This window comes from Colias philodice, chromosome 5 (assembly GCF_061535455.1).
Source record: "Colias philodice isolate Cphi_HAF_F1 chromosome 5, ilColPhil1 Martin Lab GWU primary, whole genome shotgun sequence".
Lineage (NCBI taxonomy): Eukaryota > Metazoa > Arthropoda > Insecta > Lepidoptera > Pieridae > Colias > Colias philodice.
This window is the reverse complement of record NC_143090.1, coordinates 2,054,777-2,073,151: the sequence shown is the minus strand read 5'-3', so window position 1 is coordinate 2,073,151 and position 18,375 is coordinate 2,054,777. Positions and strand designations below refer to the sequence as shown.

Genomic DNA, 18,375 nt, shown 5'->3' with positions numbered 1-18,375 from the left:
AGACGATGTAATAAAAGTTTCACTTTAATAACTGTTGTTAAAAGACATTTTATGTAGAAAATTTACCTAGAAGTAACCATAATGCTATTTGTGCAGGTTTTAGACTTATGAGCAAAAATCTAAATAAAGGTCCTTTGATCCCCCTACTACCCCCTCAGCTAAACCCCCCCCCCCCACGGTACTTTCGATATGATCATCTGGACATGTCAAGGAATAACTTTAGCGTATAATTTACGTAATAAAGTTCTTCATGTATAGAATGCCTTAGCAAATGTTCGCCGTGATTACTTAAATGGTCATAACTTTTTTATTTATGAACCGATTGACATGAAATAAACACTAAATGTTAAGTGAAGCTTACCACAATATATTAGTGAAAACCGCATCTAAATCGGATAAGCCGTTTCTGAGATTAGCGTGCACGAACATACAGAAAAACAGACAAACAGACAAAAATTTTTTTAACTACAGTTTTGGGTTCAGGATCGATTTAATAAAAACACCTGCTAAGTTTTTTTTTTATATTTTCATTGTACAGACATCACTTTTCTACAATTTTATTATATGTATTGATAGTATAGAGCGCGTGTATTGCACAAATTGCTTAGTGCGCATCGTAGGCAGATGAGCTATAGCTCGGAGCAATTAACTAGCCTGGAGAAGTAACAATTAATTGAACAATAACGCACTAGTTTGGCCTTTTTAGCTTATATGGCAAAATGTCATGCGAAAAAAGAGGACAGATATATGTCAGTTCGACAGTTTGAAATGACATGACTTCATTTCAATTTGTTTTGATCACCAGTCTGGTGATCATCACTTGGTTATTTTAATTATTTTTTTTGAAGTGAAAAACGAGTGTTTTAGTTTAATTTGTTATTTTATGAAAAGACAATTGACTAAAGATAACATGGCTTGTGTTGCTTACGGCTGTAAAAGCCGTAGTAATGTGAAATCGGATGAAGATAGAAATTTGTCATTTCACAGGTTAGTGTTTTGATCAATTTTTTTGTTAATTGTGTTATAAATAAGTTAATTTACCTTATTTTCTTAATCATCTATGTTTTATTTAACCGTAATCATTGAAATGAAATCATAATCAGCTTAGTTTTTAGAAAAAATGCAAAATATAACCTCCATAGTGTTGTGCAATTATCGATACTTGAGTAGGAACGAAGTACTTCATTGATAATGACTGCTTTAGGTTAGGAGAAAAAAAAGGTATTTAAGTATGGATTTTATTGTTATTTGCAGGTTTCTGGCTTGAGAACAATTAAAAGATGTTTGTTTTGCACAGGAAAAATTGGAAGCCTTCAAAACATTCTCGGCCTTGTTCAAATCATTTCGAATCAGACGGGAAGAAAAGTAAAGTACTTTGCAGAGATGCTGTGCCACAAGTTTAAGGTGGCATCTATTTTAAATAATAAATATTGTAGTTTGGTAATTAAGTATCGAAATTAAAAGGTTGTAAAAAAAATAAATGTTTATTTGTTTTATTTGAAGCAATTTATTTTAAACTTGTACCAATTTTTTCCTGGGGGAATGAGTTATTTTCCTGCGGTAAATTGTAGCCTATATGTTATTCTGATGTTTAAACTATATAATTGTAAAGTTCCATAAAAACTCATTCAGTAGTTTTTACGTGAAAGAGTATCAAAATATGTCCATTCTTATATTTTTGCTTTTATAATATTAGTAGGATACGACTATTGATTTGTAAAAAGATCAACCAGGTGGAAGTCAGATTCGCGCACGAATGGTTCCGTATAATTCTATGAATAAATCTATGAAAACAGGAAAAAATACGTACCTTTTTACGAAACCATAAAAACAACCTAAAACGAAATATCTAATAATATTTTTTTATAAATACCACTACCATACAATGCAAGGCAGTCAATACGCATCGTAAATGAATAGATAATTCCAAATTAAACGAATCTTAAAACTTGGAATTACCTATCCCAAATTCAAAATTAAACGAATCTTAAATCAAATCAAAATTAAAAGTACCATACGAAAAATACACGAGGTAGAAGCAACAATGCCTTAATCATACCGAAACACCACACGTCAGGTTTTAAGGGTGGATTCAAGTATTCTGCTTCAAAGATCTGGAACGACCTTCCACCACCCTTAAAGCTTAGTATGTCTTATGTATCATTCAAGTGTAAATACAAAAGGATACTCTTGAACAAACAGACAGCAGAATCAACACGCAGGTAAAATAAATTATTGATTACAAATATTCCCATCCATATACATATCTATCTGAATTATTTTTAATATCTATGTAAGTATAATATCTATATCTATGTTGTTTATTTTATAATATTTATATGCATATATTATATGTACTCAGTATATGTACAATATGTAGACGTATTTATAAATTTTTACTTTTATTGGTAGGAACAGTTGTGGATGTAATTTTTTTTTAATTTTATAATTAGTATTTATATAAAATATGTAGGACCTCGGAAAATACGCGGGCAGACTGAAAATCAGCGCTGTTCGGGTGTTAGCCCACAGCATGGCTGAGTCTGTTCCGATTGCCTAATATATTGTGTTTACTTTTAAGTTAAGATAGTCTAAGTTTTTTGTTGGCAATAAAGCTTTTTTTCTTTCTTTCTTTCTTTTCTAAATTATCTTCAAGCAATTTTATAACTTCATTTTTTCATTTATCGATATTTTAGTATTCGATAAAGTAAAGGCAAGCACTACCTTTTTAGAACAAAAAGTGGCTACATGTGGATTTGAATGCCAAGCAGATAACAGTGTGTTGTCTCTTTCTATCGCATTAATTAGGGTATTGAATAAAAGAGAGCCACTATATAAGAAACGTTCAATTAATTGTTACTTCTCCAGGCTTGTTAATTGCTCCGAGAGCTATAGATACTTTATCGATGTGTGTGTGACAAATAGGGATGGGTAGGTATCAATTGCGTGTTGAACTATCGATAAGTTGTGTAAATAAATATGTATCATAAGTAAATTTTATGTTCAATAAGTTATTAAAGGAAAAATATATGAATAAAGTATAAATATGTAATTTTAAATTTGCTAACCAACTGAATTAAGTTTGTTTATTCCATTTGAATATTTCTTCTATTAATTATAAGTATGTACTTTAAAAAAATATGTTTAATTGGAATATCAGATAAACGTGAGTACTTTTTAAATAATAAAGTTAATAAAATAAAAGGTCGGGTTTAGCGCTATTTCTTTAATAATAAATCAAACAATAATAATAATGTTTTAAAAATGTTAAATAAAAATAAGAAATAATTAATAATTTTAAATGATAATATAATAAATAATATTAATAATTTTTTTATTTCATTTTATGATTTATCCATTCTACTATCAAAATCTTCAAAATCAATTTAGCGGTTCAGAAAATATATCGTAAAATTACATACTTTACATTTACACTATAATACATTCGCATTCATAATATTAGAAAGTGTATCATACAAAACACACCACAAATTTATTTAAAAATTTATTTACATTTTTAAAAGAGTTTTAATTTTAAAGTTAAATAAATAATTTGTAAAAATATAGTTCTTCTAGTAAACTTTATATCGAGTACAGCGTTGATCGTCACATCACTACGATAAAATGGCGGCAGTGAGGCGCGCGAGCGAGCCTGCGCGTGTCCGCCTTCCACCTTCCCTTCACCCCCGCGATGCTAGATTTATTTTCATAAAAATAAGTATAACAATCGACTTACCGATGAAATGTGATACTGGATTTAAATTTTGTGTATTTTCTAGTATCGTTTTTGCAAGATATAACTGCACATTTCACCATGTTTATTCCTAGATATGAATAAAAATCAAGAGCAACGCACTTCGTCAGCACTCAACCACGACTACGAGCGCGCGCGGCGGGAACGTCGTGTTGTTCCCACCTGTGCCTACTGTTCCCACTTGGTTGTTCGCGCTCTATAGATATCTATACTCTAAGGTTCTCATTGTCAACGTCATTTGTCATCTTGATTTATATATGTCACAAAAATGAAGTATTTCAACCATTGTTTACATCATAGAGTAATATAATATATACGGTGGTTTACATATTACTATTTACTTTACATTTGTAGATTCTAATTGTTTGTAGTTAATTTATTTGGAATAGAATATGAAATTATTTTAATGAAATGTCTTTTTTTTATTTGTCACCAATAAAAGGGTCAATACCTTTTCATGAATTGGAAGTTATTGTCACAAACAGGTTAGAGTACTTAAATACTATCTTCAGGAATACACCAGTTGAATACAATGAATATGTGATCGAAGGAAGCGTTTATGACAATGTTGGTCATTTTACGTTATGTATAGCAGCTATCCTTGAACGAAATAATGACATAAACAACTTTTTATTGAAGACTGAAGTAGCTCTGTTCAAACACCGACTGTATTCCCTTTCCACTTCTTACGATATCAGATGTTTTGCAAGAAAATTATTGAAAAATATAAGAAAACTCGACAATGCATTTGTAAGCTTTATAAAGCCATTACAAGTTGTATGTCAACATATTTATTTAAAACATATATCACAACATCTTAGCTGCGAATGTAATGAAGATTGTAAATCCTACACTATAGAATTAAGATTTCTTCACTGTTTGGAATTTATATCTAAAAGAAGAGTAGAACTAATTAATGGTGTGGCTAAAATACCATGCAGTCAATGGAAAGAATATTTAATTGTATTATTTAGTAGAAATTTAAAACATAAATTGTATGACATTAAATTAAACAATATGACCTGTGATCCAAGAATAAATGAAATTGTAGCAAAAGTAAGAAATATATGTAGAGGCAAGTTATCGTCACCAAATGCTCTATCTAGTCAAGAAGTTGATTTTGCATCCAAAAAGTTTCCACCGTGCATGTTAAACCTGCATTTGCAGCTTAGAAAACGGCATAGACTATCCCATGAACAAAGATTTAATTATAGTTTATTCCTCAAAGATATTGGAATGCCTGTGAATGAGTCTATAGAGTTTTGGAAGATGGAGTACAGTAAAGAAGCTCATGCTCACAGTTGTTGTCATAATTGGGAGAGAGATGAAAAAAAGCTCCTCTATGGTATAAGACATATGTATGGGTTAGAAGGGGGCAGGAAGAATTATTCATGTCGGAACTGTGACCAAATACAGAACATTGGAAATTCATGCTCAGAGGGCGGATGTCCATTTAAATCGTTTGGAGATGCACAAATGCGACAACTTTTAGACTTAAATGAAAATGATTCCCTCTTGTCACAAATTACTGAACTGAAGAATAAAAATCAATATTCAAAAGCATGTGTAATATATTTAGAAAATAAACTCAAAGATTCCATGGACTGTGATAAAGTTAGATTAAATTTAACACCAGTGAGGTATTTTTTGATTGCTTCTGGTATATAAATCATGAATTCCTATCTAAATTTTATCTTTGTTTCATTTTACCTTTACATAATAATTATATTATGTTAGGTATTAATACTTGTAAATTGTTAATAATTTATTGTACAAAAGTATTTGAACTGGTGCCCTTATAATGAGTTGATACAGTTTTTAAATATTATGTGTTCAGTATTATACATTTGTAATCACAAGCTACAACTACAGGTTTTCCTGTCTACAAAGGTATATGGTTATCATACTGCAGGTATTGTATTCTTTGTTACAAGTGCTTCACCCTTAGATCATACTAATATATTATAAGATTATATGCTTTACCTGTTGCATAAAATCTGTGTGGGTCATGCTCATGTATAAAAGAGTTTTGTGTATCAGCAGCATTATGAAAATGCCACACAACATTTATGCAACAGCCTTTTATTATCCTTCTTAGTATTTTGAAAATAATATACAGTATTTATAACAATTACCTTTTGTCATTACAACAGATTTTTTTTTTATAAAAATCGGTAATTTTAGAAACCGTTTTAGGTTAGGAATGTGGCACATCTCTTTAAACGTCAAAAAGGGAAGCTTTGGCTTGTGACTTGATTGCTTGTTTGATAAATTATTTTTTAAAAACAAATTGAATCACAGTCAATAACTTAATTAAGAGCTACAGATTCAAGTGTTTAATAGTGCTATTGTAAATTGTGTGGACATTTTGTCTTTTTATGGTTGGGATGTGCGTTGTTTGGTTGACGAATTGACATGTACTTATGTAGGAATCTTAAATAGACTTTTGATGTCGGGGCCGTGTTTAAAAATAACATTGGATTGTCGCGACGAGTCGGGCGGCGGTGATCCCGTCTGCGCCACCAAACACAATGGCTTCTAACATTATATTTTGTATATCACTGATTGTCTTAGGTAAGTGAGCATCTCTGTTTTCTTCTCATCGGATAAATCCTTCGATATAAATAAATGAAAGTAAAAAACTCATAAATAAGTATGTGTTTTTGCATGTTATTTACATTAGAATGTCTAGATAAACAATCTGTCAAGAACTGTTTATTCATTTCAGCACTCTATCTATGATTAAAGATTAATAACTCTTATCTGTAGACAAATTTGATGAATTAGTCTTTACAGGTTACTGATTAATATATAAAAGTTTAAAAAGGTGTATATGTATACATTTTTTCAGTAAATAGTTATAATCTATTTTTACAAACCAAACATCATTTTAACGGTTTTCAGTTTTGGTTATACTAATAATTTTTTTATATAAAATATTACATTTTGTAATCAATACTCTGTCATTAAAAAACAATAATATAAGAGCCCACGACGGCCAGACTTTCCTTTCTTTCGGAAAGTTGAAAGTTTCTCTGTATATATCTCCGATACAGATAAGAACGACTAGCGATTATCAAGTCTGGGTTGTGGTTACTTTGGCAGGAAACAGGTAGTAAGGGTGTATAAAATTGTACCTCACTTTCATTATAGTTTAAAAGCTAAATTTTATATATGTTACTTGGGGACCTGTAAAAAGATATTACCTTAAGAGCCAGACAGTTTTCATGGTTCTTACATCTAGCCAGACACATCTAAAAAATAACTAACATATCATCAAATTCACATAACTACCTAAAAGCGTAACAAATATGAAATAACCCACTAAAAACATTAGTTAACTATAATTATTAAAAAAATAAAAGTATAATATATAAGTAATAAAGTTATTACTTATCTTTTACTTAGACTTATGTTGATGGAATTTCACGTATCCCGATGACTTTTTTATTGTGTCATCGAGATACGTGAAATTCCATCAACATAAGCCCCCGTAAAAGATAAGTAATAACTTTATTACTTATATATTATACTTTTATTTTTTTAATAATTATAGTTAACTAATGTTTTTAGTGGGTTATTTCATATTTGTTACGCTTTTAGGTAGTTATGTGAATTTGATGATATGTTAGTTATTTTTTAAATGTGTCTGGCTAGATGTCAGAACCATGAAAACTGTCTGGCTCTTAAGGTAATATCTTTTTATAGGTCCCCAAGTAACATATATAAAATTTAGCTTTTAAACTATAATGAAAGTTAGGTACTATTTTATACACCTTTACTACCTGTTTCCTGCCAAAGTAACCAGAACCCAAACTTGATAGTCGCTGGTCGTTCTTATCTGTATAGGAGACATATACAGAGAAACTTTCAACTTTCCGAAAGAAAGGAAAGTCTGGCCGTCGTGGGCTCTTGATCTACAACTGTATTATCAACAATTTCATTTATTGTTTACTATGACTCTATCATAATTATTATATAAATATATACTTACTGCTGACTCAGAACATGTGCAACATGCTCAAATAACAATCCATGTTTATGTCATAAATTTAAAAGGATAGTCTTATAAGGGATAATAATATCACAGGGATAATAATGTATCTGATACAGTAATTTTGTATTTATTTATAACTATGGTAGACATTTTACAGAAAATCAGTTTATAAAATAAGTTTATATTGTAGTTCAATTCTCGATGATTTATTAGCATGGAAAAACTAATTATTATATATTATTTTCTTTTATAAATTCAATTTATTCTAGAACAGTGTCATGCTTTCTGTAGTGCAAGTATTATTTTTCCCCTAAACTGCTACTTTGGATAGTATTGTTGCTGAGGATTGTGTTTATTAAAGGACTAGCTTTCCGCCCACGGCTTCGCCCGCTTTGTCTAAAACCTTATAAATTATATACTAAAACCTTCCTCTTGAATCACTCTATCTATTACAAAAAACCGCATCAAAATCCGTTGTGTAGTTTTAAAGATTTAAGCATACATAGGGACAGAAAAAGCGACTTTGTTTTATACTATGTAGTGAAGGGTAAATCTTGCAAAATACTTTCATATTAAACTAAAAGGATGCCTTAGCTCTACTTACGGATATTAAGGAAACAGTTTTAAACAAACAAGAATATTTCTGTCATTTAAATTCTCTGTTCAAAGTATGTTCAGCAGTTTATGTAAACTTCTAAAGTCCGGTCGCGGAGCAGAAAGAATTTCGTACAATGACCTCTTTACCTACTGACAGTGGTCACAAACATTTTTGAATGAAGTGCAGTTTACATGAAATATTTGGAGGAGAAAATGTTTTTTACTAATTTATTAAATAAATGTCCTTTATTCATTTACAATACTTATTAGTTAGTTACATTTTAACTTTTTCAATAACCACGATATATTATATAAAAAAAGTGTGCGTGTACACACATAAGAAGTGAAACTTCTTTATGACCTTATTTTTCAAAAAAATAATTTACTATGTAGGTACAATATTATAGAAATACGTAAGTCTAACACGCGATTTCGACTTAGGCGGATTTTGATTGGACATAAAGAGTTTGAGGTTTATTCTTATAAATGTTGAATTCACAAAATCATAATTGAACACCTGACACCAATCAAGCAAACACAAACCTTACGCTCTCAGGTTAAAGGTTTACAATCCCTAAGGACGGCGGTCATTGCACCTGTGCGAGCAAGACACATTATTTTTACAAGGGAGTGACAGTGACAGGTAATAACAGGTTAATGTACGAAATTCTTCCTGCTCCGCGACCGGACTTTACTTGTATTTATACTTTGTCAAATATAAAAAAAAATATATGTATAACCAATTTGTCTTGAACAAGCTTGCATGAGTTTATTAATACCATTTTGTATGCCTTTTATATATACATATATAGTTTATTAATACCTTGCATTATTGGAACTAATATTATACAAGGTCGCTCAAAAGAAAGTTTATATTTTGTGGATGAATAAAAAAAAGTAAGCAGTGTATTAAAAAAATGTTTATTAAAGTGCATAATATGGGAATTTATTTCTTAAAAATAATATCAAGTCCAAATGCAGTCCATTGCGTTCACGGCAATCATCCATCCACTGTTGGTCCATTTTACTGTTCGATTAAATGAGTGCCTTGAACGCAATGGACTGCATTTGGACGATATTATTTTTAAGAAATAAATTCCCATATTATGCACTTTAATAATTAATAAACATTTTTTTCAATACTTTTTTTTTATTCACCCACAAAATATAAACTTTCTTTTGAGACACCCTGTATTTCCAATATCTTTTAATTCTGTAGGTATCCATGCAGTACCACCAAGCGAGGAAAACCTGCCACCTCGGCCCAAAGAAGGAGGTGTCACTACACGTTATTGTGAATTCTACAATAACACTTTACCTGAACCTTGCGATAGGTCCAAAGACGCGACATGTGTCCCAACAAATATCGTCAAAGAGGAGTGTCAGCCCATAGAGGCTGATAAGAGCAATCACTGCTTTACACTATGGCAGTTTGACAATATAACAAACACGGCAACCGTAAAAGTCAAAGGATGCTTCCTCGACACTGTAGCATGCAACGACCGTGCGGCAAACTGTCGCCTTCACAACATGAAACTACCTCTTCTCCACTGCTGCTGTGAAGGTGATATGTGCAATGAGAACGCCACTTTCCCGGGACTAGAAGCCGGGATGCCGCTACAAACAGAGATTCCACCACAACGTGTACCTGCGTCACCTCTGCCAACAGCGGAGGATGACACGAAAGCAGTAATCGCGTACACCTTGACACCGTTATTCCTGCTATTTGCAGTACTTGTTGGTTGTTATCTGTTGTATAGGAGACGTAAAGGTGGATCTTTTGATGAGCTCGGAAATGGCGAGGCGTCGCTATCTCGACCGCCGTCAGCGAGCGCTGGTATGGAAAATGAAGGCGTGAGCTTACTAGGGCAAGTGACACTTTGTGAGGTTCGGGCAAGAGGCAGGTTCGGAGCTGTGTGGAGAGCGAAGTTAGGCCAACGTGACGTCGCCGTCAAAGTCTTCCCCTTACAGGACAAGCAATCGTGGGTTGCGGAACAGGAAATATATCGACTACCACGAATGGATCATCCAGATATATTGCACTATATTGGAGTTGATAAGAAGGGAGATAATTTACAAGCGGAGTATTGGTTGATCACTGAATATCATGAAAGGGTGAGTTTTATTTCATTTTCTATTTTTGACTTAATTCCAGGTTGTACCTACTACGTAAATATAGAGTACTAGAGGTCTGCCCCGGCTTCGCCCGTGGTACATATTTCGCAATAAAAGGTAGCCTATGTCCTTTCTCGGGTATCAAAATATCTCCATACCAAATTTCATGCAAATTGGTTCAGTAGTTTAGGCGTGATTGAGTAACAGACAGACAGACAGACAGAGTTACTTTCGCATTTATAATATTAGTATGGACTAGGCGTAGTTGATAGATCTGTTCATAAATTTAATGTTGTAAAGAGCAAAATGCATCTGGCATTGAAAATCTTTTCTATTGTTAAATTTTCCACACATACATATTTCGCTCATGTATGAATGTTTAAGCAACAAAAAATACATGCATCATATAATTTTATTACTATTTTTCGTACTATCCAAATTAATTCCTATAAAATTTTTAGGGCTCCCTATGCGACTACCTCAAAGCGCACACGCTAACCTGGTCAGAAGCGTGGCGCATAGCAGCGTGCGTGGCCCGCGGGCTCGCTCACTTGCACGAAGAGGGCGGTGGGAAACCGGCCATTGCACATCGAGACTTTAAATCCAAGAATGTGTTATTAAAAGCGGATTTAAGCGCTTGCATCGCTGACTTCGGTCTAGCGCTGATATTCGTCTCTGGGCACGGGTGTGGGGATGCGCATGGGCAAGTTGGTACAAGGCGGTATATGGCCCCTGAAGTGCTAGATGGCGCTATTAACTTTACCAAGGACGCATTCTTGAGGATAGATATGTATGCGTGCGCGCTCGTGCTGTGGGAGATTGCTTCGAGGTGAGTGTTTTTATTATGAATTTTAATAATATTGTTCATTGTCTAATTGATACTGATGTAGGTCATGAGGACTTTACTAACAAAATATGGATGTATAATCTGTATTAAAATAATTATCAATGGCCTTATTTCTCTTCTAAAATTTCTTCCTTAATAAAACATAGCAATAATTGAATACACTACATTCAAATTGACATATTTTACGAATATTTCATGAGCATTATTATTGAACTTAATTACAATTTGGAAATAACGAAAAATATGGCTTTGACTCTGGAATCAAATCTCAATGCTAACAATAATTTTATGTTTATTCTGTTGTGTATTAAAAAAAATGTTGTGTGGTTTTATGAAACCACGGTAAAAGTGAAACTTAGGCACAAAATTATCGTATTTGTACGATAAATATCGTACGGTTCGACCGTCACGCGACATGCGCTACACAGACCAAAAAGTTTGAGACGATGTTATTAAAGTTTCACTTTAAAAAAGCTAATAATAATTTAAATATCCCCTTCAGATGCGAAGAAGGTCGTATCGATCCAACGGCGCAGTACCGTCTCCCACTAGAAGAGGAAGTGGGTTCGCATCCCGGCTTGGAGGAGATGCAAGAAACGGTTGTGCAAAGGAAGATGAGGCCACATATCCCGCCGCAGTGGAGAGATCATCCTGTGAGTATTTTGCAGTAAACAAGTAAAAAAGTAAACTTCTTTAGGCACATTGGGAGCATAATTTCAAGGTCGCGTATCACAATACCGTCACGTCATGGAGTAAGGCGATGATTTTGGTATCTTTGAATCTTGCCAAAGAAGTTTCACTTATGTTATAACATACGTTATGTAAGAAAAGATAAGTTATTACATATTATCAAGTCACTTCCTATGGGTTTATCATGCGGATAAAATGTCGGGTAAAAGCCACAGGGACAGGGGTTTTGAGCCGTAACAGATTAACGGGCATGGCTTTAATTTTGAATTTTATAGTACTTATTGGTATTAGATAGTGAATAATATTGGTCATGTTAAAAATATTGTATAACTTATTTTTTTTATTTGTAAATTACTACCCAACTACCAACAGTTAATTCTAAACCAAATTCAAAATGATTTAATTACTTGCCAATTGTACTAATGACCAACTGTAAAAACTTACATTCTGGCAAATAAATGATGATTTGATAATTTGCTCCTTGCGAAAATAGCAAAATCGATATTTAAAATACTTTACAGTCATTGCAGTTCATTTACGATTTTAAACAGTCCATAGCAATAATGTTAGTAAATGAAACTATTCGACCCAGTTCAAGTTCTATTGTTATCCAATCGGGTTAACTCGATGCATTTAGAGCATCTATTTCAGACTATTTTAGCGTAAAAATATTACGTGAAGTTTCTAAAAATGATATGAATTTTTGTCCGACTATATTTTGCTAGATGAATTTTTACTGTCTCTTGTCCATATTAATCAAGTTCTTAATTTATAAGAACTGCGTCTCTTGTCCATATTAATCAAGTTCTTAATTTATAAGAACTGCGTATACTCGCGCTTCCATATATTTTCTCAAAATCATTATGAGATTAATGTTCCAAATAAAAAACCGGTTTGTAGGTTGTTGAATAATAATAGTTATTCCATCCAATCCTTTAGCTGATACAATGAAAGATTTTAAGTTCACGTTCACGATTCACATTCGTATGAGAAAAAAAACTTTGAAATAGACAAAAAATGAAAGAAATACCTTTTCTTTATCCCATAACTATTATAAATAGCAATCTGCAAATGTCCATGGGTAGTTTTCTCTATCCCATAACTATTATTGCTTGCAATCTGCAAATGGGCGGTGGTTATCACTGACAATAAAGCAACCCTCCTTCGTCATATTTACCAAGAAAACATACCTTTATCAACCAATAATTCCAGGGTATGTCTGTCCTCTGCGACACAATGGAAGAGTGTTGGGATCACGATGCCGAAGCCCGGCTTTCAGCCTCTTGTGTGCTTGAACGAATCGCGGCACAAAGACCAACTACAAACTTTACAGACACCACACCACTTCTTATACACGAATTGAATGAACAGAACTGCTGACCGCTGCTAAATGTGGAGGATCTACCGTTGATCACGCTCTGATGGTGAGTCTGGGAGAAATGATGTTTTAGGGTTAGGTTTCGGAGTATGTAGGGTAGAGGTATAGGGACAATCTTTTGTGAAGTTCGTTTGTAGGTAGTAAAGCGTCTACCACTGGGATACTTTTCCACTTTTGTTACATGAACTGAATGAACAGAACTCCTGACCGCTGCTAAATGAAGAGAATCTACCGCTGATCACGCTCTGATAGTGAGTTTGGGTTAGGTTTCGAAGTATAGTGGGTAGACGTTATTCGGACAAATATATGAGAGTAGAAAATAGGGGAAAAACTGTTTTGAAATTTCATTCAAATGCATAAATCAGTAATGCATAGGAAATAAAAAAAAACTTGGCATCTAATGACGCAATTCAAAATTTAATAAAGATACTAAAGTGGAAATCCATAGGTAATCCACTTTTTTATTTCACATTCACCTAGTTGCTACAAAATCGTGATGATTTTGATTGTAGCTTTTCAACGAACACTAAAAAAAAGCTTGTCCAATGTCCATCTTACCTCTATTCTGCATATTTTTGAAAAGTGGTACAAACAGTTGGCGACAGTGATACAGAGAGTACACAAAGTCCTTTCATAAGCTGGGAACACATCTACTGATGTGGATAAATATCATAAGAAAATATATAGCATAAGAATTGTTCTCAAAAATATAAAGATCAAGGCCTAAGCATTGCTATGGCCAAATAGCAATTGAAATTGCTATGTTAACAATTCAGAATTTCATAAAATTAGATAGTCATTTTGGAACATTAATTTAAAACAGAACATAACATTATTTTAAAAATAATGTTTCATTTTTACTATTTAACTGCACTATTGGAAAAGAATGTTTTATTTTATTTTAATTCTCTAGGAATTATCAATTAAATATCAAATCTTTGGCAATGTTTACAAAATTTTGGTGTGTAGGTGTGATTGTGATGTAAATTGTCGTAAAATAACATTTCCCTGTAGTTTCGATAAAATAAATATTGGGGCACTATATTGTACACTAAAGAGAATATGATTTAACTTAGAAAAGTTGCGGTATATTGTTACCTACTATAGTTTTTTGTTTAAAATAATTATTGACTTTATACAGTGCCCAGATCAACAACGATAAAATTGTATTTAATTTTAAAATATGACTATGAATGACAGTGTACAAAGTATTGACCCAATTTATCATCTGATGTTGTTTAGATATTGTGGATAAAAAGATCGTTCACAATTAAAGTGATGAAAAGACGCGAAAGGATAAAAATGTTTGCAATATCGTAGGAATTTTAATATCATTGGTATTGAATAAGGTGGAATCAAATATCATAAGTAGGTTTAAAGCAGAGAAAAATCATTTCAAACCTCGATTTATAGAGATAAAATGTAGGCATAATTATAAGTGAGGCATTTTCTGAGGGGAGGGGAGAACGTAAGAAAATGATACAATATTTGAGGGTAATTTTAGAAACTTCTATAATCTTTTATTTTTCGTAGTAAAATTATTTAATTATTCTTTTTGTAAATATCTTTAAATGTTTACTGTATAATAACATAATAATGAAATATTTTATAAAGATTTTGTCCCCCTATACATTTATTTTACATTTTTAAGTGAAATTTATATCATTTACTCCAATATTTAATTTTGTTTACATACTTTTGTAAATATTTTTATTGACGTAACTCCTGCGCATTCAGATTTGTTTTATTAATATTATAACATTTAGTTAAATGTGTTGTAATTATTATTATGTATTTAGTTTTGAAAATAAAGACATTTATTGTGTTTTGGGTCAATTACGAATTCAGAAATGTGATAACTGATAAATCCTTTTTTTGTCTTGTAACCTGATTTTGATTTTTGCGACTATGTATGTCTACAAATATATGAAATAATATATTTCTTTTATAAACAATAAGTTCGTAAATACCCCAATGCACTTATAACATAAAAACAAAATGAAATAGATTATTTTATATTTTTTAGTTGAAAAATGTATCACACTAAACATGTTTGTTATATCGATCTGTTTCTACATTTAACTAAAACAAATGTCCAATTTTACACCTTGTTAGATTTAAGTTTCGAGTATTTATAAAAAAGTTAAATGTAAGTTATATAATTATACTATCATAACTTATTTTTAGTTGTTGCTTTTTTAATGAAAATTAACGTTGGTGCCAATTATGTTGTCACGAATATTACAAGTTATCTTTTCTCATTTTTACATATTTTCATGGAAAAAAATTATAAAAATTGTTTTACAGTTTTTCTCAAATATGTTTTGCAATGGATCAAGTATAGAAACGTTATTATTTTGCTACGAACAACATAATTACATAATTATTAATTGCATTTCAGCTTTATTAAAAGACAGTGGCGGAAAAAATATTTAAAAAAAAATTATCGGAAAATATATGCATGTTAGAAGCTATTTGATTTTTTCTTTATAACAGGACATGTTGAGATCATGGGTGAAAAATACTAAAATAATTGTATTGTTAAAATGTTATATTAATTATTCTGTAAAAAAAAAAGGTTTTTGCTCCTGCTTATTGGTTGCTTTTTTTTTTAAATAAATGAATCGTATTTGGAAATAATTAAAATCATATTATACTTTAAATTGAATTTTGCAAGATCAATAATTGTTTTATATATTTTACATGGGGTTAGTATAAATAATAATCAGCAATAAATGACAATAAAGTTAATTTTCTTGCCTAGTTTTCATAACCCCAGACATAGAAAGACTGTATTTTATTCAAACAGCTTTCATGTACTATTCTTTATATAGTGCAGTAATAAATTGTTGGTAAGATGTAAAATATTTGTTGCCATATAAAGCCTAGTCTTGCTTAAATTATATTTGAAATAGCAATATTTTTTAACTAGTGTCTTTGCATTTGTGCCTTTTACGTTGTGTACAAAATATGTTTATATACTCGTTGTGTTAGTTACGTTTTATTAGCTAATCTGTTGTTACTTCGAGAGTTATACGCTAGATGGAATTGAGGGGGCGGTGTAAATGAAGAGTTCTATAGTAGGTTTCACTTCTGAATGTATAGTATTGAATTGGGCTATAGCCCAGCGCGTGTTTCGTGTATCTCGCTTCTGTCATAATATTTGTAAATTATTATGTCAGTATATTTTTTTTTGGCAATTATTGCCATACTGCAAAAAGATCATAATGAAATATAATAATTATCTATGGCCCGTTAATCGGTATTTTATATTATAATGTTAATTTCTGCTAACTTATGCGGTCGTAAAGATTTATTTATGACTATAATATGTAAATTCCTCCATTAACTTCCACGACGTATATTTAAGGCACCATATATCTAAAACGAACTACAATGTGATTTGAAGCATATGTTTGTAATATATCAACACGGAAATCCAGACTATTTGGTTTCCAACGCCGTGCGCATATCACCATGAATAAATTAAGTTTTGCCAAATGTAAATAGCGTATTTGTAAGTGTAGAAATTTCGATGTCGAATGTAGGTTGTGGACGTGCTGTTAAATTTAATATAACCATACATTACAGTATGGGACATTTATTTTCAAGAATTGTTCCACCTGTTGTATTTAAAAAGACGGCCTACAGTTTCAATACAAGATTCAGAGAAGGTTGATGTTTATAAAGATCACTGTGTCCTAAAGGCTATATCACAAGTTTCTCTTTTATGTTCTAAAATATCAATAAGGGAGAAGGAATGCCTTGAAGGATACGCATCATTTAAGATGTAGACTACCTGGCAAACTTTCTTGCTTAATGGACACTGATAAAAGTAGAAAGCGATAGTCTATATTCGATACAAAGCTTGTTTCACAATACTGAGTATTACGAAGCAATAATGAATCTTATCTCTTTCGACATAAAGTTTACATTCCCTGACACTTGTATTGAAATGAAAGTTAACTTCAAGACACGATTCCTATTTTGTAAAATATAGCTGTATATTCTGTGCTCAGTTTTATTTTTATATCATAGGGTAAGTGTCCACAACTCTAGTGGTGTAAGATTTTTAGAATTCTAGAATATTCTATAGCTATTAGGTATTTGAGATTCTTCGTAGTCATATGTGAAGTGTGACGTCAACGATGTTTATCATGTATTTTTATTTTTAATTAACAAACATGGATGTCTGTTGAGAATTGATGTATTAAAATATATTTTCTAGATATGTGCGTTTTTTTATATTGAACCTTAAACACTGATTACTATTGTTATATGAATTTAAATATGTAGTTTGTTATCAATATCAGTAATTACTAATAATATAGCATTGAGGCATTATTATAGAGAGGACACCACGAACAAAATCTGTGCAACAAGCGTGGCGGCGCGGGCCGGCTAGTGAGTACTCACTTTGTAGATATTCTGCCTCTTATTACTTATAAATTAAAACCAATAAATGTAACAAAAAACATAGTTTGAGACGGTTGACTCTAACTCATATTACAAATAGTTTAGTAGTGATGCCCTCTCTAGTACGTAGTACATGGTAATATAGTGTAATAATGACTTGACACCAGAGATGTAACGGAGCTTCGATTCCGGTTCCGTTAAGTCGGAACTTCCGATTATTATTACACTTTCGGTTCCGATACTTTTGTATCGGATGTTAATCGGAGGTCGAACGAAACAAAGCGGGCGGCGCGCGACGGCCTGTGCCGAACAGGTTCATACATGTCGCGCGGGGAATCCTCCGACCCCCACTCCGTGCACTCTATCATCAATTATTTTTTCACTTGTTAGTTGTTACAAAGCATCAAAGCTTTTGTTCATAAAGTACAATACATTACTTTTGGAGTCCATTTTGATTTAATTTGCTTTAGCTATTGTTCATTTATTGTAATGTCACCAAATGTAACACGCTACTTTGGGTTTTAATTTTAATTAAACTTTAAATTCATTAATTTTATCTTTTGTTCATTTGGAATTATGCC

The 18,375-nt window shown here is 31.8% G+C and overlaps 2 protein-coding genes across 2 annotated transcripts; both read left to right on the top strand.

The window, feature by feature from the left end:
* The first annotated feature begins 4,089 nt into the window (after positions 1–4,089).
* On the top strand, positions 4,090–5,442 carry LOC149488289 (DNA primase large subunit-like). The gene has a single exon (XM_089695214.1). It carries the CDS (start codon positions 4,166–4,168, stop codon positions 5,420–5,422), a length of 1,257 nt encoding a protein of 418 aa, XP_089551340.1. The 5' UTR covers positions 4,090–4,165; the 3' UTR covers positions 5,423–5,442.
* A 544-nt stretch (positions 5,443–5,986) lies between these two features.
* LOC149488288 (receptor protein serine/threonine kinase put-like) lies at positions 5,987–17,607 on the top strand. The gene is made up of 5 exons (XM_089695463.1): positions 5,987–6,328; positions 9,568–10,463; positions 10,925–11,292; positions 11,813–11,963; positions 13,213–17,607. Exons 1-5 carry the CDS (start codon positions 6,286–6,288, stop codon positions 13,378–13,380), a joined length of 1,626 nt encoding a protein of 541 aa, XP_089551589.1. The 5' UTR covers positions 5,987–6,285; the 3' UTR covers positions 13,381–17,607.
* Positions 17,608–18,375: the final 768 nt, after the last annotated feature.

Coding starts and splice junctions, on each gene's coding strand:
- LOC149488289 (XM_089695214.1), top strand. CDS start 4,166: ATGTCTTTTTTTTATTTGTCACCAATAAAAGGGTCAATACCTTTTCAT.
- LOC149488288 (XM_089695463.1), top strand. CDS start 6,286: ATGGCTTCTAACATTATATTTTGTATATCACTGATTGTCTTAG. Junction 11,293..11,812: donor CTGTGGGAGATTGCTTCGAG/GTGAGTGTTTTT, acceptor TATCCCCTTCAG/ATGCGAAGAAGGTCGTATCG. Junction 11,964..13,212: donor CGCAGTGGAGAGATCATCCT/GTGAGTATTTTG, acceptor CAATAATTCCAG/GGTATGTCTGTCCTCTGCGA.